At 36.7% G+C, this 26,702-nt stretch overlaps 1 protein-coding gene across 2 annotated transcripts in view; it reads right to left on the reverse strand.

Moving 5' to 3' along the window:
• Magi3 (membrane associated guanylate kinase, WW and PDZ domain containing 3) overlaps positions 1 to 26,702 on the reverse strand; it is a 207,148-nt gene that overhangs the window by 66,531 nt on the left and 113,915 nt on the right. For both annotated transcript variants that reach the window (NM_001159354.1, NM_133853.3), the window contains exons 2-6: positions 25,942 to 26,058; positions 15,276 to 15,395; positions 9,670 to 9,879; positions 5,419 to 5,596; positions 348 to 427 (exon numbers count right to left, since the gene is read on the reverse strand). In NM_001159354.1, the coding sequence (NP_001152826.1) occupies positions 348 to 427; positions 5,419 to 5,596; positions 9,670 to 9,879; positions 15,276 to 15,395; positions 25,942 to 26,058 (705 nt within the window). The remainder of the gene's footprint in view (positions 1 to 347; positions 428 to 5,418; positions 5,597 to 9,669; positions 9,880 to 15,275; positions 15,396 to 25,941; positions 26,059 to 26,702) is intronic.

Consider the following 26,702-nt stretch of genomic DNA (forward strand, 5'->3'; position numbering starts at 1 on the left):
GTTTAGAGTAAGTCTTCAAACTTAGTGACCTATGCTCTGCATCAAACATAATGAAGTTGTACCTAATTTATTGAATATTTAGAATTTTAAAAGTTTGACTTTAGGATATACATTTAAAAGCAGCAGAGGTGTTTTTCTCTTTTTAGGGGCAGTTTTAAAAAAACTCCTATAAAATTATATATAATGACATAATTATTACTATCAGCTAATTATGATTACAATCCATAGCTGGTGTGCTTATGAATATTATTATTTGCTTAGGCTTTTGGAAAACTCATTATCTAAGCAAGAAGAGTGAGGAAGGATTAAGAGAAAAAGCCTAATATGAAAGGTTTCTGAATCTCTACCTCCATCTTCACAGTCTTCAGGGGCTTTGGCTTTCTTGCAGAGACGAGGATCCAACCAGGTGGTTGTCTTCGTATTATGACTGCAATAGGATAAAGATCTCAATTAGAAATAGTAAGATATTGCAAATCAAAACAACCCTGAGATTCCACCTCACACCAGTCAGAATGGCTAAGATCAAAAATTCAGGTGACAGCAGATGCTGGCGTGGGTGTGGAGAAAGAGGAACACTCCTCCATTGTTGGTGGGAGTGCAGGCTTGTACAACCACTCTGGAAATCAGTCTGGCTGTTCCTCAGAAAATTGGACATAGTACTACCGGAGGATCCAGCAATACCTCTCCTGGGCATATATCCAGAAGATGCCCCAACTGGTAAGAAGGACACATGCTCCACTATGTTCATAGCAACCTTATTTATAATAGCCAGAAGCTGGAAAGAACCTAGATGCCCCTCAACAGAGGAATGGATACAGAAAATGTGGTACATCTACACAATGGAGTACTACTCAGCTATTAAAAAGAATGAATTTATGAAATTCCTAGCCAAATGGATGGACCTGGAGGGCATCATCCTGAGTGAGGTAACACATTCACAAAGAAACTCACACAATATGTACTCACTGATAAGTGGATATTAGCCCCAAACCTAGGATACCCAAGATATAAGATATAATTTGCTAAACACATGAAACTCAAGAAGAATGAAGACTGAAGTGTGGACACTATGCCCCTCCTTAGATTTGGGAACAAAACACCCATGGAAGGAGTTACAGAGACAAAGTTTGGAGCTGAGATGAAAGGATGGACCATGTAGAGACTGCCATATCCAGGGATCCACCCCATAATCAGCATCCAAACGCTGACACCATTGCATACACTAGCAAGATTTTATCGAAAGGACCCAGATGTAGCTGTCTCTTGTGAGACTATGCCGGGGCCTAGCAAACACAGAAGTGGATGCTCACAGTCAGCTAATAGATGGATCATAGGGCTCCCAATGGAGGAGCTAGAGAAAGTACCCAAGGAGCTAAAGGGATCTGCAACCCTATAGGTGGAACAACATTATGAACTAACCAGTACCCCGGAGCTCTTGACTCTAGCTGCATATATATCAAAAGATGGCCTAGTCGGCCATCACTGGAAAGAGAGGCCCATTGGACTTGCAAACTTTATATGCCCCAGTACAGGGGAACACCAGGGCCAAAAAGGGGGAGTGGGTGGGCAGGGGAGTGGGGGTGGGTGGATATGGGGGACTTTTGGTATAGCATTGGAAATGTAAATGAGCTAAATACCTAATAAAAAATGGAAAAAAAAATAGTAAGATAAATAGGGAGAAAAGTATCTCAAAAGCAAAGATTCAAAATAACTGAAAAGCATGACATTAGATCATTTATCTCCTACAGGCTCCATCTGTATTCCACAGACTCAATAACCCTATTGTTCCCAATCCATTGCTTGGAAATTGCCATAAAGGAAAGGTAATTCTAGAGGCACAAGTTTGAGAATGAAGAGTTTAAAGAAGAGATCAAAAGCCAAGTACAGAATGATAAGCTTATTTAAGCAGTCAAAACATTTCAAAGGGTGGGCACATAGCCACATGCTGTGTATTGCTAGCTGGCAAAGCCAGACTAAAAATCATGTTTGCCTGCTATAGGAACTCCTTCCTTTCTTTTATTAAAAAGTACTGCAGTTCTGTTCTGTTCTTTTCTTTTCTTTTCTCTCTCTTTCTCTCTCTCTCTCTCTCTTTTTTGGAGTAACTGTCATTTGTATGTACAGTGAAAGGGGCTGAAAATGTAGAGGCAAATATCAAACAAAGGTTCTGTTCTCACAGAGGTTCTTTAAGATTAAACTTGTAATTTTTAAGGTGGCTGTTTCTGCAATATACCAGTAAAAATTATGGCTCTGGTTAAACATTATTCTATAAAACTGTATTTTCACCAACATGGATCACATGAAAGAAACAAACAAAAAAGGTGGAGCAGAGCAGAGAGACCATGCTCCTGTCTATGAAATGAGCCAAAAGCTGCTGTCAAAGAACAACAGGATTGATTTTATTATAGGCTACAGTGAGTCAGCTTCAGGCCAAGTCACCACACAAGACAGGAATGCTAAAACTATTAAATACGATCAGAGTTTAAAGTCCCTGAAACAGAGCTGTCCTCCACTTGCACAGCCTATATACAGTGCACCTGTACCTACACACATGTACTTGTGCTACATGTATGTACACACACATATACACATAATAAAAAATGTCTGACATAGGCATATTAGAAAAGTATATTGAAGTTCTATGAACATAGTGATATGAAGAAATTCTCTTTCCTTGTCCACTTCTCCAAAAGAAGAGAGGAGAAGAGGGGAGGGAAGGGAAGGGGAGAGGGGAGGGGAGAGGGGAGGGGAGGGCTATAAAGTAGAAGCCACCCTGTGACCTCTCTAACTGTCTCTAGCCCTCACAGTCTGTGACTACTTTTGAATATGATGCTTGTTAGCAGACCACGGCCATGTGTATAAACTAAATAATTTGTATAGGAAACAGAGTACTTTAGAATGTGTGTCATACATCCTTACACAGAGAGAATAGCCCTAAAATAAAACCAGTGGAATCAAATTTAGTAAAATGGAAGAGATCCTAACTCCTAGATTCCTAGGAGAAAACAAATGGTCAGAAAAAACAAACAAAAAAAGCTGTGGAAATACCTTCTTAAACCAAATTCAATTTCTACTTGAGAAAAGTCTGACTTTGAGTATACCAATGCAAATGTGATTGCTAAATTAGCAAAAATAGGTCATCTGTTAAGATCTTACCAAATATTCCCCAGAGAATAAAACAGTATTCACAAGGCTATTCCTAGAATGTAAAAGTTAAACATTCTGGATCTACACTAATATTCTGTCTCATAGTCATGCATTGTAACATAAGCAGTTAACACAGATCTGCCACATTATGTCCAGGAACAAAGCTGTTACCTATCAGTAAATATTCACCTGTATGCTGTATCTACAAACTCTCTGTTCAACACATGGTTTGGAGACTTTTCTCCTATGGCATAATTTGCCTTTTTACTCACTGACCACCTCATGAAAAAGTTTTTAGTTTATAACCTCCTTTGTTGTTGTTGCTTTTGTTTCCTATCAGAAAGTCTTTGTTAAATACAATTTCTCCCTGTATTTTCACTTAGTAGTTTAGTTTCAATTATTGTTGGAAAAATGCATTTGTTTTATATGTATGAGTATGTACCTATGTAAGTCTACATTCGCCACATTCTGGAATAGTACCCACGGTTGCCAGCGGGCATCAGATCCTCAGGAACTAGAATTCCAAGTGGCTGTGAGCTTCCTGACACAGATGCTTGGAACTGAACCTGCGTCCTCTGGAAGCAGAGTAAGCACTCTTAACCACTGAGCCATCTTTCTCTAGTCCCTAGTTTCAATTCTTACTGTTTAGGTCTTTAACATATTTATCTATGAAGACTTTTTTTTAAAATAAATTCTCCTTATATAAACTGTCCTTGAAAATCCCTTCAATTGTTCATACAAGAGTATGTGTGGTTGTATTGTTTTGTGTACACCTGTCCACTAATGTTTACGAGAATGTACTATATGTGGTAAAAGGCCTCGTCCTCAAAATCTGTCTTTTAAGCACTAGACTCTGACTTGGTAGAAGAAAATGCTCATTCTGAAGAAGCAGACTGAGGTCCTGAGCATTAATTAATGACAAAAGGGTTGAGAGACAGAGACACAAAGAGATACAGAGAGACAGAAACAGACAGACAGACAGAGAAGGAGAAATTCTCTGACTGTAGTATCCAGACCTGAGTATTTCCAGTTACTTAATTATTATATTATGTAACGTTACTATATAATTACTCTACTCCTGAACAAATGGTTTTAAAGATTAGGCTTCAAGGTACATAGGAATATAAAAAATCTTTTTCTATTGAACTTTGAATAAATTATTTGCATAACATTCTCTACAGCAAACAACATTCAATTTTAGGCTGATCTAATTATGTGGTATTCAGTATCTCTATGAATATTATATTAATACTTTCCATAAAGAGCCTCCTATTTATAGGCTTCTATTGTACTAATTACTTTAAAGATCAGTGGTATTTCCTACTGTATTTCCTAAATATATTATCTCAATACACCAACTACAACTTTAGGACTAAAAACACTGAGGTTATATAATGATAATATGCTTCTCTCCATGTTGATCATTTTGTTGGTTGGTTTGAGACAGGGTTTCATGATGTAACCTGGAATTTGCCATGTAGAACAGACTAGCGTTGAACTGAGAGAAATCCTTCTGTCTCTGCCTTCTGAGTACTAGGATTAAAGGTGTGTACCACCACACCTAGCTCTTGGTATAATTTTTGAAAAGCTTGTTAACGTTGGGAAATCTACCTAAAAGGTTTTTTTCCCTTTTTTTTCTTTCGAGCGAAACAAAAAATTCTTTATCCTTTTACCATGACCTATTTCCAAACCAGAGGCCAGGAATGGGGACACAGCTCTGTTGATAAAACATGGACATGAGCTAGAGCCCCTGAAGTCACATGAAAGAGCCAGGTATGGTGGGGTGCCCCTGTCTTTTTAGCACTGGACAGGTGAAACAGAAGATTACTGGTCAGCCAGAAAAGACTCAAGGGTGATCTCTAGTCCCATGAGAAATCCTGTCTTACCAACAAAGTGGACAGAACCTGAGGAATGACATCTGGCTTTGACACATGCACACTCTCCAGAGGCCAAATATACTATATTATTAGTGGAGGAGGGGAGATTGGAGGAGGGGAGATATCATTCAAGGAAATAACTAGATGAAGAATCAACTCAAATGAAAAATATTTTTAAATAAAAACAAGTGAAAGCTTAGAGATATTGGCATGAGTAATCAAACTATGGTTTTCTTCTCTCTCTCTCTCTCTCTCTCTCTCTCTCTCTCTCTCTCTCTTCCTCTCCCAACCCCTCCCCCTCTCCTTCCCCCTGCCCCTCCCTCTCCCTCTCTCTCAAGATTTCAGTTTATTCTCCTAGTGACAGGGCATGCTGGAAGAAATACAGACATTTGCTTACTCAATGAAGTAGATCATTCCTGTGTCAGTGTAGGCCATTTCCCAGTTTTTGGGCAGCGGTTCCAGATTCTCATCTCTCATCATATAATTTCTAAAGTCCATGGAGCTATTTGTTTGGTTATAACTTGGAACAGTCTTCATCCAGCAGTCAGATGTCTCAGAATGCATCTCTCTAGTTTCTGTCATTGTTGAAAACAGAATGGCATAAAGGGTAAAGTTTGCTTGTTTTCTTGAACAAAATGCCAAGTGCATATACATCAATGCCTATATAACATTGCAATTAAATATTGTAAATGTTCTTATCTATTATGTATGTTTTTATTAACTTTGAAATAATAAAAATACTCAGGTTTTCTCCATTTTCTAATTAAAATGAATTCTACTCATCTGATGCTAGTCTGGGAAGGCAGAAAAAACAAACAAACAAACAAACAAACAAACCAACCAACCACTAGAATCAATTCAGGAAGTACTGTACTATGTACAGCAGCACAGTACTTACTTACACAGACCTTTTATGTGTCAAGCTCTATTTTAAATGCTTAACATATATTAACTCATAATCCTCATAGCAACATCATTATTATCACCATTCTATAGATGGAGGAAACCAAGCACAGAGAGGTTAAGTTTTCAGGTCACACAGCCATCAAACAGCAAACCCAGGACTTGACTCTAAGCAGCCTGCGCTTTTGACTGCTATACTAAGCAGCTTTATACATTTTTAACACAGGTATTTAAATAATCATTTATTTTTAAATGTAAATATAATTCTGGTAATACTAGGCAAATTAAAACCTGGTTATTGTCTAGGGAGTCTACAAGTAATGCAGTAATACAGTTAAAACGTTCCTAGAACTTAAAATGATACATTGTATCATTTTCACGATTTCTATGCAATACCTCTGAACTAAGGAAAAGCTTCTGATACAGTCACCCTGAATAAACCTAGTCACAGAATTTATTAATCTCGCTACTTACTGAGAGATCAACAGCAACAACTAAAATAGGACACATAATAACAATATTCTGTTCTAGAAGTTATGTGAATATATTTCCCCACACACACAACAAATATTGTGCTATTCACTAATATTTTTAGACCACTCTGACTGTGGGTAATAGAAACTGGAGAAAGTGAGGCTTCAGCTTATAGGAGGCTACTGAACTACTTTTTTTCTTATCCTGTGTCTTATGATAACTTTGTTGATTATTTCATGGATAAAACAGAACCAAGTACATGCACAAAAGAACTATAAAAACTCCCATCATTCATTCGATAGAGCCCATTTACCCACAATCACTTATTACTACCGAAGAAAGTCTGTATTTCTTCCTAAGGCTAACCCTCTAACTATCAACAATACCTGACTCTTTTCTACCTTTAGTCACTCTCCTTTCTTTCTTCCTTCTTTTCTTTTCTTTTCTTTTCTTTTCTTTCTTCCTTCTTTTCTTTTCTTTCTTCCTTCCTTTCTTTTAAAAATTATATCTCTTTTGATTTTTTTAAAGATTTATTTATTTTTATTTATATGAGTACACTGTAGCTGTCTTCAGACACACTCAAGAAGGGTGCATTGGGTCCCATTACAGATAGCTGTGAGCCACCATGTGGTGGCTGGGAATTGAACTCAGGACTTCTGGAAGAGCAGTCAGTGCTCTTAACTGCCGAGCCATCTCTCCAGCCCCCTACTCTCCTTTCTATACCACCAATCTTCCCTATCTATTGAATCATATCTCTCCATATATAAACATGTCACTTCTTCATTATTTAAAAAAATAAGTTATCAAAAAAAAAAATAAAGTTATCTTTCTCCTCTGACAAGGCTCTCAAGTTTCCCACTCTATGCCAAACCACCTCAGACAGTTTAGATTTGCTACCTCTACTTCCACTCCTCCATTTCTCTATGGACCTCACCCAATCAAGGCTTCTGAACTTTTATTAATAAAACTATACTTAGCAAGATCATCAATGATCAACACATGATCAAATCCAATGACTGATTCTCAGTCCACATCTCATTTGAACTATCAATAGCATCTGACATAATTGGTTGCTTTCTTCCTTCTATATGCAGTAGCTTCCTGATTGCTATTCCTATTCATGCCTATGCCTTCCTATTGCCTATCTCAAAAGAGGAGCCAGAATGAGCCCACTAAGCCTGTTACATAGTCCTCTTTTCAAAATGCAACTGTGACCTCACATCTCAAAATAAACTCCTGGATTCTTACTCTGGTCTCGAGAACTATGCAGCATGTATTCTCCTCCCGTCATTATTGCCTGACCTCACCTGTCACTATTGCATTCTTTTATCTTTCATCATTCTGCTCAAATCATATACAATATCTTAGCCACACCATGACCACACATCAGCTCCTTTGCTGTTGTCTAAATATCCCAGGCATACTGCCATTTCAAGAATTTAAAGTTACAGTTTACAGTTGCCTCTGTTAGGAATATTCTTCTCTTGGATAGCTGGACTTTACTCATTTCTTTCAAGTGTTTTCTGACAGTTTATCTAAAACTGCAAGTTGACTACCTCTATTTTCTACCTCCCCACATCAGACACACTATATATGTTGTTTGTCCAGTTATGACTCTCTCATCAGAAAGTAAACTCTGAGAACAGGAGTTTTTGTCTGTTTTGTTCACTATCACTATTTTCTGGCATTTAGAACAAATGTCTAGCACTCAGTAGCCTACCAGACGTTCAATAACTATTTGTTAAATGAACAAATGAATAAAATTCCTAGTTTATTTTCCTTGCAGAATATGTAATAAAGATGTAAAGGTATCCAATGTAGACGTCAATCTGGAAGTGAGTTACATCTGGGGAAAATAAAAAAGTAGCCCAGACAAAAGCCATACCAACTGTACCGGCTGGTTTTGTGTCAACTGGACACAGCTGGAGTTATCACAGAGAAAGGAGCTTCAGTTGGGGAAATGCCTCCATGAGATACAGCTGTAAGGCATTTGCTCCATTAGTCCCACCCCTTGTGGGTGGGACCATTTCTGGGCTGGTAGTCTTGATTCTATAAGAAAGCAAGCCAGTAAAGAACATCCCTCCATGGCCTCTGCATCAGCTCCTGCTTTCTGACCTGCTCGAGTTCCAGTCCTGACTTCCTTTGGTGATGAACAGCAATGTGGAGGTGTAAGCTGAATAAACCTTTTCCTCCCCAACTTGCTTTTTGGTCATGATGTTTGTGCAGGAATAGAAACCCTAAGACACCAACTAAATGATCTATATATACTATTTTCTTGATGTAATTCCAAATGACTAAACCTTTTAAAAAACAATTTTTGTCTTGACACCTAAATACACTGGCTAACTCATTTAACACTAAACATAAGTACTGAGAAGTTAAAACAATAGCCGGATCTCGCTATCTGTAGGGGGAAATAAACAATGATCATATAAGGCAATAGGTATATACAAGGGAAATTTTAATAAGTGATGAGGGAAATTGAAAATGTTTTGGGATCATATAGAGATAGGCTGCAAATCCAAAGACAGGATAAACATTTACTTCCTTCTATATGCCAGGTACTGTTCTTGGTGTAGTAGATACAGTGATGAAAACTTAACCTCCCCAAAATTCCAGTATTCAGAGAATTCACATACTAGTATTCCAAAGAAAATGGCTACAAAAATAACACTAATGTCCATCTTTTTAAGGTCTGGCTTCCCAGTCCTCTCTCAATTAAATGTAAGGACCTCCTGGACATTACAAATTTATTCAGGGACACTCAGAGTAGATTCTTCACCCTCACATTTTTATTTTAATTCAGTGAGAAATATGAAAGTTAAGCAAAAGATACAAAAAATATCAATTTTATTTGCAAATTATCTTTGAGTAGATCCAGAATTTAAATTAAAAATATTGCTAATGAACTTTTCAGATAATTTCTTCTGACATACCTCCAAAGTCTATGTGCTTTGGGTTGAAGGCTGTATTAAAAAACCAATTTTGTTTTAATCCTGGGAAGTAGAACTATGCCAGAAAGATTCCCGTATCCCAGCATTACAAGTATTTCAGATAAGGTGATGCCACATCATTAATGACAGCTTACTATTGCTAACTTATATTAGTTTACAAGATGACCCACAGAAATATACATTGTTCCACACAGCTTTCATAGAGAATTAGAATCCTAGCACCTGCTCTGCATATAGTTCAAGAAAATCTTTAGGATTTCAATTCAAGATTAAAGCCAATCTAAGACCAATCAGAAGTTGTTAATATGTTTACAAACCCATGCTTCCGCTGCCATTAACAGCTTCTTTGTCCTCATCTTCTTCTTCTTCAGGGAGAGAGCTGTCCATCCTTTCCATCTTGCTGACAGATGTGGTTCTTTTTCTTTGGGATTCTGTGTCAAACTCATTGTCAAAGAGGACCTGATCAACTGGATCGGGCTGGAAAGGACTAGGCTCTGCTGGAGGCTTGGGTGTGCCATAGAAATTTCCTGTGGTGTACAAAATGATGGCAGCTGAAAGTACGAATGCTGACCAAGCTTAAAGAATGCCTCTGTCACTGACTAAAAGGCCAAACAAAGCATTCTGTATGACTAATTTCTCATATCTTGTCATACGTTAGCTATCATACTAAAACTGCTCATATTTTAATTTTGTTTTATAAAGTTTCTGAATTAGGGCTGAATTTGGAAATATAAAAGCATTGATTCTCTTATGAAATAATGAAAGACACAAAAGGTATATAAAATGAAATAATTTTATTCTAATGTATAAAATGAATTATTTTACTAAAATGAGGATATATACAAAGGCTAAGAACTATTTCATATAGGAATATAAGCTGTTGTGTAATTTTAAAAAGCTTTCTGCACACTTGAATTATATTACCTGACAATTTATTGAAGAGCCATTATATATCAAGTTCTATACTAGTATACACTCAGAAAAGCAAGCGATAGTTTAATGTGTTTTTCTGAGGATCTTTGATTTTTCCAGTACCAGTACTTGGTCAAGGTAAGAATAAAAACAAATGAAATAACCTTCAGTTTGTTATGCAGCTTGTACTGAGCAGGCAGGCACCATGGGAAAGTGTTCAGGAGTCTAGCTGTCTCAACAATCACTGTTCCCACTCCTTTCGACTTTATATCAATTATTATGTTACTGTTATAAAAAGCTAAATCTAATTTAAGAATAAAACATTTTCACCTTTTATTATTGTGCTTATAAAATATCACACTTTTAATCAAACTGTTCAGTTCTAAAAGAGATAATTAAGATACAGATTGACATAATGGAAATTTTTAAAAAATTGGTCATTTTTCCCTAGATAGAAAAAAATCATGTTAGGCTACATAACACTAAGACAAATCTAGAAATAAATAGTATACTCTAAATCCACATGTTAGAAGGAGAAAACATTACAGTGAAATCTGTGTATGTTTGACTATAAGTACAATTATCAATATTCAAAAAGTCAAACTCAATTATTTCTTGGTTTTCAAACACATATTTGAAGGGGGTTGCCATATAGATGGGTACAGAGATTTGAATGAAAACAAAGTAGACTTTCTGTCAATTCTCTGACCTGCATATGAAGATGCAAGGGAAAAGCTAATTCATTATCTTCCGAGCAAAACACTTAATACTGTAAGCAGAGTTTGGCTGGGGGAAAAGATGTACCATAATCTCAATTTTTCCCCATTTTATCATATTGTATAGACAGAAACTCACTGTGTAGCCTTGGCTGTGTTGGAACTCACTTGTATACCCAGGCTATTCTCAAACCACAGAGATTTATCTGCCAGTGCCTCTTCTGGAATTAAAGACAGACAGTACCATACCCAGCTATTTTCCCGTTTTAAAGCTCAGTAGTCACACTATCAAGGATTTGGATCACCCAAAATAGAAACAAGTACATGTGTTTTAGGGAATGATAGTATCAACAGAACTACATTTTACTGTAAATTCTCAGTTAACTAAATGTAGAAAAATTAACATATACTTAAGGAAAAGTTAAGGGAAAATGCAGAGTACAAATTGCTATCTAGTCACAGATAGGTTTGGGGGTTTCCTAATAATTTTTTAAATAGTGCCCTTCTTTTAAAAAGGCCTTCCCAGGGCTGGGGAGATGGCTCAGCAGTTAAAAGCAATTGCTTCTCTTGCTCAAGACCCAGGTTCAATTCCTAGCACCCACATGGTAGCTTACTACCATTCATAAAATGTCTACAAGGCATGAACAAGGTATGCATGCATACATACATACATACATGCAGGCAGGCAAATGGATATTTTTTAATCTAAAAGCTTTTCTTTTAATTAAGAAAAACCTTTTAATTTATAGAGCTATCAACTATAAATATTGCAAACATGAAATTGTAGATAGTAATATCTGAATAATAGTAGAGTTATATATGTCATAAACATGTTTGCTTATATGAATATAGGAATATTTATATCCTCTAGGTATTAGATTTCTCTTTTAAAATCAATATTTAGCAGAATTTTCTCACATCTCCCTAACCCAACCAGACTGGCCTCTAACTTCCAGAGATCCATCTGCCACTGCCTCTCTGCCCCTGCCCCCGCCTCTGCCCCTACCTCTGCTTCCAAAGTATGGGGATTAGGACTACAGGTATATAGTATCATGCTGGGATCTCTGTTTTTGAGAAGAGGATCTTATTTGAGGCTAAGATTGAATTCCTGATCTTGCTACCTCTTATCTCCCAAGTACTAGGATTATAAACATGTTCTTTTATACTTTATTGTAATTGTATTTGCTTTTATTTTTCTCCTTGAAACAGGTCTACTTCTAGAACCATTATGTTTGTAAACTTATCAAACAAGAACCCCTGTGCTCTGGTGTGAGGAATGAAAACAGACAACTATTCAAAACTACTTCATCAAGCTGAGTAAATGTCCTCTACAAGTAAGGAGAGATGAAATAAAATGTAATACTCAAATATGGCATACTGTAAGAATTAAACGTAATGAATTCAGATAAATATAGGATAGTAATAACAAGGAGTAATCTAAAAGCTATAGTAATATGTAAAGACAATAGAGAATGAAATGAGACAAAAAACAGAGATCATATAAGTAATAAATATGTGCAAAATGTACAATAAACTTTTTGTAAGAACATATATAAACGAATAAGAAAGTTAAATATAAGAGGTAAGCTATCGGAATAAAAGTGAGAACAAGTGCTGGCCTCGGCAGCACACAGACTGAAACTGTAGCCGCACAGAGATTAGCATGGCCCCGTGCAAGGATGACGCAGAATTCATGAAGCAGGCCAGATCTTTACTGGACTTGGGGTTATTTATTTATTTTAATTTTTACTTTTGGGGGGATGTCACAGGGTGGAGGGGCACACATAGATGGACTGCGTATGGTCAGGTACATGATGTGAAATTCCCATAGATGTTCCCATAAAAACGTTATATGAAAAAAGGTGAAAACAAATTAGCTTGTCCATCCCTTTGAGATGTCTTCACTTGGCAAAAATTATATTCCTATTGTTTTTCTCTAAATTTGTTGTTTTGTTTCCTTTGTAGCATCTCAGTTTATTCTTAATTTAATTTTCACGACCTTCCCTACTAAAATACAGAATTTATTAAAGCAATAGCATTTTGATCTTGTTCACCACAGTATTCCTGGGTCTCTTACAAGACTTGGCATATAGTACGTACTTGTCAAGTGGTTGCTGAATAAATAAAACATGATCTAATCAATTTTTAAATGAATGGATGATTCATGTGAGCTGAGGCCAGAAAAAGTAGGTCAAAGTTTATAGGCAGGAAGGAAATGACTCAACGTTCTGAATAAGAAAGGGATGTGATCGGAAGTATCAGAGCTGAGCCTGAGGAAGCCCAGTACTGTAGCAAGGGGCAGGATGGAACTAACAAAGCAAGACACTGAAGCGGGGCTAGAGAGGGGGAGACCAACTGCAATAGTATGATGAACTCAATAAAGGCCCTACAATGTTATAATGAACTCAATAAGGGCCCTACAATGTTATAATAAACTCAATAAAGGAGCTACAATGTTATAATGAACTCAATAAGGGCCCTACAATGTTATAATGAACTCAATAAAGGACCTACAATGTTATGACAAACTCAACAAAGGCCCTACAATGTTATGACAAACTCAATAAAGGCCCTACAGCCGCATGCCTTTAATCCCAGCACTCGGGAGGCAGAGGCAGGAGGATTTCTGAGTTTGAGGCCAGCCTGGTCTACAAAGTGAGTTCCAGGACAGCCAAGGCTACACAGAGAAACGCTGTCTCAAAAAAAAAAAAAAAAAAAAAAAAAAAAAAAAAAAAAAAGCCCTGCAATGTTATGATGAACTCAATAAAGGACTTACAATGTTGTGAGGAACTCAATAAAGGCCCTACAATGTTACAATGAACTCAATAAAGGCCCTACAATGTTACAATGAACTCAATAAAGGCCCTAGAATGTTACAATGAACTCAATAAAGGACCTACAATGTTACAATGAACTCAATAAAGGCCCTACAATGTTACAATGAACTCAATAAAGGCCCTACAATGTTACAATGAACTCAATAAAGGCCCTACAATGTTACAATGAACTCAATAAAGGACCTACAATGTTATAATGAACTCAATAAAGGACCTACAATGTTATAATGAACTCAATAAAGGACCTACAATGTGGCAGTGAGAAGAAAACCATGGAAGTGGCTATCAGGAAGAAATGACCACGTGTGGTAACTGAAGTGAAACAAATATTTGCACTCATGCACAAGCATGCATGTAAATGAGATGCATTCAAGGGTCTTTACTGAACATCATCTCTATACATTGAAGACAGCATAAAGTAAGAAAGGCATTATCTTTACTACACAGAAGTTGTGAAAGGCATCCTTATAAAAGCAGAAAAAGACACGATGAAAAAATTTAAGGTGCTATGGGAGTGGATAAGCTTGCCAAGAGAAAAGTGTGTTCTTTTTTTTTTTTTTTTTTAAAGTACATAACATGGAATCATTTAAGAATTGAAACTGATCTTCAGTTTGTACTTCAGGGAAACAAATGGGTACAGGAAACAGATATGAAAATCAATTACTGATGCTATCCCTCAATCTATACTTCCTTTTCTGCAAGATTTTAAGGTACACACAGGCTTTTCAATGTTTATGGACTTTAGACTTCCAGCCATGGACAGAAAGCCATCAACAAGCACTTGTTGGGTTTAGATGATGATGGTGAGTTGTTTTGAAATATGTAAACTTGCCAGTTTGGTTAATTTTCAGTTTATTGTTCACAATGAATTTTTTAATGTAATGTAATGCTTTTGGTTATTGTCTAATTCCATCTAATTGTTAAATTAGGAATTCCCTAATCAAAAGAAAATCACATTTTCAAATAATGTCTTAAGACTTATTCTATTTTATTTTTACTTTTTTATTTTTTATTTTTGTTTGTTTTTCGAGACAGGATTTCTCTGTGTAGCCCTAGCTGTCCTGGAACTCACTCTGTAGACCAGGCTGGCTTCAGACTCAGAAATCTGCCTGCCTCTGCCTCTCAAGTGCTGGCATTAAAGGCATGAGCCACCACTGCCTGGCAACTTTATTTTATGCATACAGTTATTTTGCCTCATGTATATTTGTGTACCATATGTGTGCAGTGCCCACAGAGGTCTGAAGAGGGCACTGGATCCCGTGTAATTGAAGTTTAACAGCTGCTAAACATCAGAAATCAGAAGCAAGTCTTTTGGAGGAAGGATCAGCCAGTGTTCTTAAATGTTAATCCATCCCCCTAGTCCTTCCAAATAACTTTTTAAAAATTGAATTTACTGATGAAATTCCCTCTGAAATGATTCTGGTTATCTGGAGGTAGTTTTCATATTTGGGGACATACCATCATACGTTCCACTTTCTAACAATGCTCCGCTTTCTTCCAGTGCCTTGAATTGTTCAACAGAAATGAAGTTATAATCCACCCCTGGGACTTCCCCATCCCTGGGAGCCCTTGTAGTGCCTAAGGAGAGAAGAAAAAAAAATACTTGTAAAATACTTTTTAAAATACAAGTACTCAGAATGCTATAAAGTTCAGTCTAAGAAGACTACAAGGAAGACAAGTTATTTAATACATTGTATCTGATGTATTAAAGTATCATAATAACTATAGGAGAAATACACTTGAATAAAATAGTAATAAAATCCATATCTATAAAAACTCTACAGTAAGTTTAGTACTACTAAGGACTTAATTTCCTGGCATACAGTTTTTTTTTTTAAAAGATTTTATTTTAAAACTTTTAATTGTGTGTGTGTGTGTGTGTGTGTGTGTGTGTGTATAAGTGTATAAGAGCGAGAGAGAGAGAAAAGAGAGAGTGAGAAAGCAAGAGAGCAAGCATGCACATGAAAAACTGATCCAGAAAGATGATGATGATGATGATAAAAATAATAGGCTGAGAAAATTATAGCTACATCAACATTCTGTGCAGTGATTTACTGAATACAGCATTTTTGTTTTAGAGCATACAAAAAAAAAGGATACAAATGTTTCAACATATAGTTTCTTCTTTTAGTATAATTATTTTGATTATCAAAAATTTTGTTTCTCATATGCTGAACTAAGATTCCTACAATCAGCAGCCTTTTTGCTTTATATTAAGTAGAAAGTTGCTAGGAAGTTGAATAGTTAAAATTACATCTTAAAATTTTCTATTTAAGTGGGAAATTCCATGGTTACAAATACATACACCTCTTTTCATTAAAAGGTGGACCTGCTCCCTTCAGCCTAATTATTTTAATTCTTTTATTAATTCAGTGGTAAGCATGCTGTGCAAGTTTTGAAGTCTATATTTCCATCTCCCATCCTTCTAGAATGTTCTTGTTACTATGCAAGGAATGTCGTCTCGACCCTTGAGTAGTGAGAGCTCCAGCCAACAAACAGCACCAGGCTCCCAGACATAAGGGTGGAGCCATCCTGCTTCTCCTCCCAGTCAAGCTGTCACTGACTGTCACACAAGTGATCCAGCTAAACCCAGACAACTCACAAAGCCATGGCAAACAGCACATGATGGCTATTTTAAGCCACAGAATTTTAAGACAATTTGTTACGTAGCAAAGCCTAACAGGATGTGCAAATGAACTCTCCTATAAAATATAATGTCTATATAAAATTCAATTCATAGGCAAATCATTTTGTAAATAATACCATAAGAACAGCACCAACCAAAGGGGCAGGAAGAACTTCCCTTTAGTCTGAAATTATTATAGTCTACGGTCTGATTTAGAAAAGCCTTTTAACTTATCTGGGATTCACTATCTTTCTACAAAGTGGTGCAGGACAAGATAATCCTTCCTACTAATAGACATGTATGTTATAGGATTCCAAAACATATATTGCTAAGAAAATGGCTTTAGTGGTAATTCTCATCACAAATTACTATAAACTCTAGCTTTTTCCCATAAAGATTAAAAAAAAAAAATCAATCCTTTTTTCTCTTACCCTTTTGTTTTTATTATCTCAAAAAATGTCTTTAGTTTCTTGATATTCTCTCTACATTTTTTGTGTGCAAGTTACATAATGTATTTTTCCTTTTTACAAAGAAAAGAGGTCTGTTACCTCAGTTTCTACCTCCTCTCATTTTCTCCTCGGCACATTAGAATTCTATCTTTGCCCCAATCACTTAATAAGAAATTTTCTATGTTCAAAGCTAATCTCTACTTTGTTTAACTCAATCTTTCTAAAGCTACAATCATTTAATACAGTTTATCATATTGTGGTGACTACCAACCATAACTATGATGTGCAGGATATCTGATGTGCGGACCCCCCCCCCCTCTTTGGGTCATGGCCCACAGGTTGAGAACCATTTTCTTAGCATGTAACCCCTGGTAAGCTGACAGTACTCCAGGGAAATACCATACATCCAAGAATATTTGTGCAGCACAAATTGACCTTGATGGGGGGAAAAAGATACAAAATTGGGTGAGCAGAGAAAGGAGGTGAGGATAAATCTGCTTAAGAGGTAAGAGAGAGGAGTAAATATGATCAAAACCTGGTGCACAAAACTTTTCAATTGGGGAAGTTATCTAGGCCAAGTGAGAAGGCTCAGTGGATAAAAGCACTCCCCACTCAAGCCTGATGACTTAAGTATGTTCTCCAAACCTCAAGGTGGATGCAGAGAACCACTCCCAAAAGTCATCGTACTTCTTTTTGTTGCTTGATTATTCTGGCTAGAATTCTAAGTACTGAGTTAACAGTATAGCAGCAAGTAAACTCCCTCACATGTTGCCTCTTCTATGAAAAAGCTTACTGCTGACTGTGGTGTTATGTGGGCTTTTCAGATACATTCTTTATTATACTGAGGTAGTTTCCTTTCCTTATATTCCTAATCTGATGAGTATGGTTTTTAAAATCATAATAGAATATTAAATTTTGTGAAATATTTTCTCTGTATTAACTGAGATGTTTATGTACATGTATTGATTCACAGGTTAAACTATATTTTTATTGCTGGCATAAATCCCACCTATTCATTACATATTATCATTTTAACTGAATTAGGTTCACTAATATTTTAAGACTGGGGGGGTCAATATTTATAGTGGGCTTAATTTATGTTGAAGAGTACTATTTCAATTTCCCCAAGTTACAGGTCTTCTCATGTTTTAAAAAATTTGTTTTATGATTGAAGTCCTGGTAGGGTTTTGTTTCTAATCACCTATTTTTCCTCTATCTACTAAATACCTGCTGTATAAAGTTATTCCTAGAATTGTCCTAACTCTCATATCAGCTGTCATGTCTTCACTTTCTTATTTCAGACACTAAGGTTTGTTCTGTCAATTGTTCATATTTTCAAAATCTTGACATTACTAATTTCTTCTATGGCTTTTCTATTTTGTATTTCATTATCTCTGCTCTTATCATCACTATCCCTTCCTTTTGTTGACTCTGGGTTTAGCTTTTCCCTGTTGTTATTCCTTCAAGTACAAAGTTTAGAATTCTCAGGTGACTGGTTTCCCTCTTAGCTTTCATCACATCCTGTAAGCTTTGGTATGTTGTATCTTCATTTTTATTGATGCCAGATATGTTCTCAATTCCACTGGTCTAGATGGACCATCTAGAGACTGCCATATCCAGGGATCCATCCCATAATCAGCTTCCAAACGCTGACTCCATTGCATACACTAGCAAGATTTTGCTGAAAGGACCCAGATATAGCTGTCTCTTGTGAGACTATGCTGGGGCCTAACAAACACAGAAGTGGATGCTCACAGTCAGCTATTGAATGGATCACAGGGCCCCCATTGGAGAAGCTAGAGAAAGAACCCAAGGAGCTAAAGGGATCTGCAACCCTATAGGTGGAACAACAATATGAACAATATGAACTAACCAGTACCCCCTGGAACTCGTGTCTCTAGCTGCATATGTATCAGAAGATGGCCTAGTTGGCCATCAGTGGAAAGAGAGGCCCATTGGTCGTGCAAACTTTATATGCCTCAGTACAGGGGAACGCCAGGGCCAAGAAGTGGGAGTGGGTGGGTGGAGGAGTGGGTGGGGGAGCGTGTGGGGGACTTTTGGGATAGCATTGGAAATGTAAATGAAATAAATACCTAATTAAAAAAAAGAATTAAAGGTAAAAAAAAAAAAAAGCGATTCAGGCTGGGCCATAGATCTCCCTAGACTCTGAACTACAGCACCACAGTGGATTCTCACTCTTTTGTTTGTTTGTTTTGTTTTTTCAGTTTTTTTATTAGCTATTATCTTCATTTACATTTCAAATGCTATCCCCAAAGCCCCCTATAACCTCCCCCTGCCCTGCTCCCCAACCCACTCACTCCTGCTTCCTGGTCCTGGCATTCCCCTGTACTGGGGCATATGATCTTCGCAATACCAAGGGCCTCTCCTCCCATTGATGGCCGACTAGGTCATCTTCTGCTACATATGCAGCTAGAGACACAGCTCTGGGGGTTACTGGTTAGTCCATATTGTTGTTCCTCCTATAGGGTTGCAACCTCAGAAGAAGAAAAAGAATGCTGATCATCAAAAACTACCCCAATTCAGTTGCCCGCACCTGCATTGCCTCTCTGACTGCCCTTGTGAATATCACCATGAAAAGAACAGGGAGATCCTGGGATGCATTATAGTCTATCTAAACAGTGGTATAGGCGTGCTAAGGAAATAGGAGGAACTATGTGTATAGTAATATTACAGTTTTCAAGACCTGATGCAGGTGAAGAAAAACAGAAACAAAAGCAAAGCACCACCATGTGTCATGAACCTATTTTTATAAAACAAACATTATGTATGTAAGTAGATCCATGTTATGCCTATGAGTGGATCTATATAAACAGAGGAGAAAACTTAAAAGGATTGCCTTTAGGAAGAGAAACTAAAGAGTCATTACCCTAGCTATTTAGGTTTGGTTCCTTCTGTTTGAAAACCATGTTAATGAATTAATTTTATTAATATAAAATAAAAATATGTGGGAATGAAAAAAATAAATAAAAGCAATCCAGTCTTACTGGCGACTACTCCCTACAAGTGTGTTTGCAAGGCCCTGTCTGCTAATGGTGGGTCTTTCTTACAAAAGCAACATCAATATGATTATATGCATAACTATGCTTCATACAAATTCTATGGGGTACCATTTCAAGAAATAGATTTTGAAAACTAAGTCCTTAAATTGGCAGTTTCAACACAGGACTGCATGTAATGCTATTAACCTTGCTGGGAGAGCTGAAGGTTACTTATTTGAATACCACCCAGTAAAATCCCCTAGTATTTCCCACTATGAAAATATTTGCTATAAAGTTCAATCCTTCATAAACACTGTAGCAGAAAAAAATTCAAAAAGAAGGAGTAAATATTGTGGAACACTAGTATATAATAATTTGAAATTCTGATGTAAAAACATTAGATATTTCAAGGTAAAATCAAACTCAAAAGAAACAAAATATTTTCATCATAAAAATTATATGATACAATCTAATCTAATTACAATGTGAAGACATTTTTAAACAGTCTCTTTTTTTTTTGTTTGTTTGGTGTTTTGTTTTTATTTTGTTTGTTTGGGTTTTTTTTTTGTTTTGTTTTGTTTTTCCTAGACAGGGTTTCTCTGTGTAACTCTGGCTGTCCTGGAACTCACTCTGAAGACCAGGCTGGCCCCAAACTCAGAAATCTGCCTGCCTCTGCCTCCCGAGTGCTGGGAATAAAGGTGTGCGCCACCACTGCCTGCCCTTAAACAGTCTTTTAAGAAGCTGTGAATGTCACTACAAAGCCAAAGAAAAAGTTCTATATCTAGAATATTTGTCAAAACCAAAGGTTATCAAATAATACAATGGATGCTTAATATGTCTTATACTTTCATTTTGGGAGTGAAAAAAATCATAGCTTATATCATCAAATCTAGAGAACATTTTCTGAAATAAGGTCTTGTTCTACAGCCCAAAATGCTCTTAAATTTGTTGGCATCAAGTTCTGATTACAGACATGAGCCACATACATGGTTTAAATTAATTACTTTGCACTTACATTGTACTAACATTCCATTTTAAAACAGATTTCCCCTACTAAGTGTCTGTATTGAGTAGAGATCATTTACAAGTCATTAAAATCTTGTTAGTTCATAATAATGAAATATTAGACCAAAGCATACTACTTTCTTCCTGTAGCACGGGATTCCCTATGCAACACTCTATCCTACATCACAATATTTGTAGCTGTTTATTACTGTTACATCAACCAAATGCAGCAGCTATTTGGGCTCCTAACATACTGGATTCATTTGGCATTTTTCATAGACAACCACAGGTGATACCATGATTAAACTGTAATTTCTCAGTTTGTCATGAGCTGTATGTCTCCTACTCCTCACTGAGCACTGGATCTAGATCAAGAATACAACCATAAACTCCCTCAAGATCCCTTCCTGGAGAGTATGTTTTCTGAGACCATTATCATTACCAATTCTTTGACAGTCAGGATCCAGAAAAGAGAAAGAAAAAGTCATAGGATGGTTTGAACAGGGAAAGTTTAAAGAACTAATAACAGTATTTATAGAGAATTAACTGAGATTTAACAAGAATTCTAAGTTAACTCAAAAAAAAAAAAAAAAAACCAACTTATATCTGAGGAAGAATACCCAAGTGGCAACAGCCTGCCATGGAGGAACACTCCCAAAACTCTGTTTCAGATCTCATTCAAGCAGATGTGCTAACAATCTACTGAGTGAACAATCTTGCTGGGTTGCTTAGAGACAGTGCTGGTTCAGGGATCAAGGCTGGAAGTGAGTCAGAACAGTCTAGAGTTCTAACCTGATTGACCAGCAAGCTGCCCATGGGAGTGGTAGTGGGTAAAGGGTGCTTTTAAGTTAACAGAAACTAACTAGAACAGTTGTTGAACTTGCCAGAAAACTCTTGTAGGTGCTACTGTATCAATCAAGGACCATGGCTTGATCCTCCAAAAGTGCCACAATGTAATAATTGGTAGTATCACAATGTAACAATTGGTAGTATCACAATGTAACAATTGGTAGTATCACAATGTAACAATTGGTAGTATCGCAGTAGAACTCAGGAAGTTACTAACGAGGGTGCTGCAGTTTATGCTGACAAGCACCTCCCTGGCATCACTGAAATCCCACTGAGAGCTGACTGCTAGGTATTGCTGAAATTAACTGGATATCATTTTGCAAAGCAAGAGCAAAAAGTCCAAAACAAGCTCAAACCAATGGAAGAAGCCTGTTCTTTTTCCAGAATCCGTCCTGTGCCCTCTAGTGACAAAGCTTAGCACTGTACTTGGAGGGTAGAAGAACAATGTCCCAATATTACAGGCAGCAGGCAAGAAATATTAATTTGGCATGGGTTGTAAGGTAAAAACCAATCTCTCTTTCTGGAAGAGAAGTTACATGCATATTCCCTGATCCTTTGAGGCCTTGATTATTTTAACTTTGTTTGAGTGGGGTCTCTCTGCTCAGAGTGCTTAGAATTCAAATGTCTCCAAGCCCTGAGTAACCATTGGGAATGGTTAACTCTATAGTTTCCAAAGAGTTCTCCAGATACTTCAGACTTCTTGAATCTATATTTCTATTATCGCTGCTCAGGGCCGGCCATATTCTGCCCTGCTCTCCTTGATGCTGGGGTATAGAAAATACCTTATAGCACAGTCTCTTCCTCTCTGAAGGACCATGATGCTGTTGAACTATATAGTCCAGCATCTCCCACAAGAATGCCTGTCTGTTTGCACACCATGCTTCGACCTGCCTATACCTCTCTTCTTCTAATGATCTCAGGTTTTAGTCAGTAAATTCCTCTTTGTGGCTTCTGTGTAATTATGGTATGTCTGCATAATGTTTTATGCATTTATATGCTTTCTAGTACAACCAGATATTTAGACTCATTTATACTTTTATTGTCTCAGACCCGTTATCAGAATTTTCTCCACACAGATCTGGAATCTTTTAGTAAGAAGGGTATTTAAAGAACAGATGTGACCATTCAGTTTGCTAAATGCTACTAATGTATCATTGTTTCCAGGTTCAGGAAGGAATTTTTAGACATTTCAGTTTGTAAGCAGGCTAAGAAGTCCTATTAAGATCTGAAAGGCTGCAACTCCTTGCATTCTATGGACTAAAACTATTTAGATTGTAGGTTCTTTCTAGGACAAAATACCAAAGTATGGAGAAATGCAAACCCGAGATAATAAAGCAAACTAAAAGGCAACAAATGAGATGGGGCAGAGGACAGTAAGGAAGACAGTCTTAGAAGTACATCTTTATTTTTCCATAATGTATTTTATCAAGGTAAGAGAGAACTCGACATCTATAAAACTTAAAAGCATTATCCTGAGAAGTACTCGACAGAGTTAGAAGTAGAAACGATAATTAGCTGTGTAGCCTCCTTTATAACTGGTGTCCATTAGCTGAGTGCATTCCTTCCTCATTCCTAACATTTAGCCTTTCTGTTCTCTTGTGAGTTTTGTGGTGGGTAAGTGCATAAAATATATTCCAACAGTGAAAGTGTAAATACAGTTTGGAGCTACACAGCTTCCATTCCAAATGGCTATTCAAACTGTTTAGAAGTTCACTGAAATGTACAGACTCTGGGCCTGGTTAATTTGGGTGAATGATTTGTTTTTCAAGTTTTTTATAATACTCTTTTTTAAGTAGAGAGAAGAGAAAAAAATAATATTAGATGATGAGGAAAGGTGGAATGCAATTAAAAAGACACGTGCATCCTGATGGAGGATGGAAAGCCAATTGTGTTTACAGTTTCAACTCTGTTGTGTTTCTTCCTTTGTGTGGTGGGTCACTGAATACAGCTGCAGTTGAGTAGAAGTGTGTAAACTCTAACAAAGCTCCATGGCTGTAGGATGGCTATCCTAACTGAGCCAAGTTATTGACACACATTAAGTTAGGGACTGGGCAAGTGTTTGAGTGGCTATGTTAATCTGGCTGTATGATATGTTTATTTATGAGTTTTAATAAAGTGATGTTATAAAATAAATAAAATGCTATCCTGAGTTGTTCATCAGACATAATGGTAAGTTAAGTTACTTAAGAGGTAATGAAAATCAGATTGCTATAAAAATCTTTTTAAGCAAGGTTTTGTGCCAGGAACCAATTGGATAACTGCTTGCTATGGTTAACATAGTTGAGGAAAGAAAATAAGATGCCAAATTTAATATCTATCCAAATGAACAAAGTACAAAAGCCACAACCGCTAAAAACTTTTCTTGGGAAACCTAGCATAGAACAAGCTTTGAGCAATCATAATTAGAGAAGAAGAGGAGAAGGAGGACAAGAAGGAGAAGGAAGAATGAAGAAAGAAGAAGAAAGAAAAGAAAAAGAAGGAGGAATAGAAGAAAGCATGGGGATTGGTGGTAAGTCAAGGTTCTAAATTCTGTTATTTCACTCTTTATGTCTATGTAATGCTCTTTGTTGGGAGGGATGGAGGGACACTGAAGGAGAAGGGAAAATAAGCTAAGCAGGGAAAGGACCTAAGTATAGAGGAACTGTAATTTTGAAACCACAATGATTTGGTGAGAGACTGGTCATTATGTAAGAGTAAACAAAGAAAGGCAACCAAGAACTGCAGAATGAAAGGTAGTATCCAAAAGGATCTACAAATAAATTGAAAAGGAAAAGTGTAGTGGTTTGAGTGAGAATGGTCCCATAGGGCGCTGTACTTCACTGCTTGGTGTCCAGCTGGTGGAACTTTAGGGAAGAATTAAGAGGTGTGGCCTTGTTGAGAAAGTGTGTCATAGGGAGGGGGTTTGGTGATTCAAAAAGCCCAGGTTATTCAGACAATTCTTGCGTGCTCTCCCTCTCCCCTTCCCCTCCACCTCTAATTTGTGGATACATATAAGCTCTTAGCTACTGATCCAGCACCATGCCTCCTCCCTCTATGATGGTCACAGACTAACTCTGAAACAGTAAGTAACCCCCAATGAAAAGTTTTCTTGCATAAGTTGCCTTGATCATGTCTCTTCACAGCAGGGAATGTAACTAAGATACTAAATGTAACTAAAAGAATGCATTTATATGTGTTTGTTTGTTTGCTGCTTTTTATTCTTCCCCAGCCCATACTAACTAAAGCCAAAACTCAGTATGTATGATTTCTCAACAACAAAGCCCGCCAGTACATCAATATCCAGATTCTGTACTAAGACCTATAACTAAATAAAAATTCAAAATAGATTATACACAGAAGGAAATACTTGCTTTCCTTTCCTCACTGGGAAAGGGGTAGATTTTATAGTCAGTAATGTTTGAATTACTTGGTTTTAGTGCATAAGGCATTAGCTTTCAAATTTTACTTTTTGGAATAAAATCTAGTTAAGAACAGGTAAACAGGAGCTGTAGCAATGACGAGCATTGGCTGTCCTCCCCTGGATCCAAGTTTGAGCCCCAGCACACACATGACATGCCTAGTTCACAGCCATTTATAATGCTACTCCCAAGAGATCTGATGCCCTCTTCTGGCCTCAGAGGTCACTGCATGCATGTGATGCTCAGACACACATGCAGGAAAAAATTCATGCATATAAAATAATAGAAAATTAAACATTTTCAACAGAACAGGTAAGTACATATTTTTAAATTGTAGTCCTCACTTTGTTAGAAGTCACAATATGGAGGCTTCAATTTTTTTGTACTTAGAACTGAACACATACAAGCTTCAGGAGAATTTTCTTCACATTCAATTTTGTTTCATTCATGTCCCCAACATAATCTTCACAATTTCATACAAAAATACATATTTTTATATTTGTAAGCATGTTCATGTACCTCAATGCAGGAGAATATGAGTACATGTGTGTTGCTTGTGCGTGTGTGTGCATGCATGAGTGTTTGTGTGTTTGTACATGTGCACACAAAAAGTGTGGAAGTCAGAGGACGGCTTGTGGGAGTTTGTTCTCTAGTTCTACTAGGTGGGTTATGAAAAGCATGCTCAGACATGGCAGCCAGTACTTCTACCATTGCTCAAATCTTTTTAAAAAAACACTTCACTAAATTATTTCTAGATATTTAATTAAGTTTCATTTCTCTATGCCAACATGCACTTACATGGGATGGTTCTCAAATAGAGATTATCTCTGATGACTTGCTGTAGTTTGTGGTCAATTGATCCTTTCTGAAACTGAAGACTCAGGTAGTGTCGCAAATCTTTATTTATAACTTTGCCTACAAAAAAGAGAGAGGAAAAAACCCAAAATATATGAGATATTCATTAAAATATATAAAATAGTAATCAAATATTTTTAAATCCTTTGGTTAATAACAGGACATGGAAATCAGTACAAGAAGGTAAATAATACCGAATTACTATAAGTACTATAATTAAAATAAATGACTGTAATATAATTTGGGTATATTTTATGACACAGGAGAACATATAGAACAGAGAATATAATGAACATTCAAAGTAATTTCATTCAGTCTCATGGCTTTAAATAACATCATATCCTAAAAGCTTCAAATTCAGATCATATGTTCATCACTGCTATCTTTATTTAACTCCTACTTCACTCATACATTGCAGATGGCATGTCTGGAGATATCAGATAAGCACTTCAAATATCAGACAGACAAAACAAAACTCTTCCACCATCTACTCCAGTTTTCTCTCTCTTAGAACATAGCAGCACCACAGCTGGAAGAACAATCCCAAATCTAAAAGCCATCCTTGATTTCTCTCCACCTCTGTTTTCTAAGCCTATCAACAATTTTTGTCAGCTTTCAAATCATATACCATTGTCATCTATGGCATTCTAATCTAATCTACCACCATCATTTCTCATCTGGAAACACCCTTCTAATCAGCTTCC

This window comes from Mus musculus, chromosome 3 (genome assembly GCF_000001635.26).
Source record: "Mus musculus strain C57BL/6J chromosome 3, GRCm38.p6 C57BL/6J".
Taxonomy (NCBI): domain Eukaryota; kingdom Metazoa; phylum Chordata; class Mammalia; order Rodentia; family Muridae; genus Mus; species Mus musculus.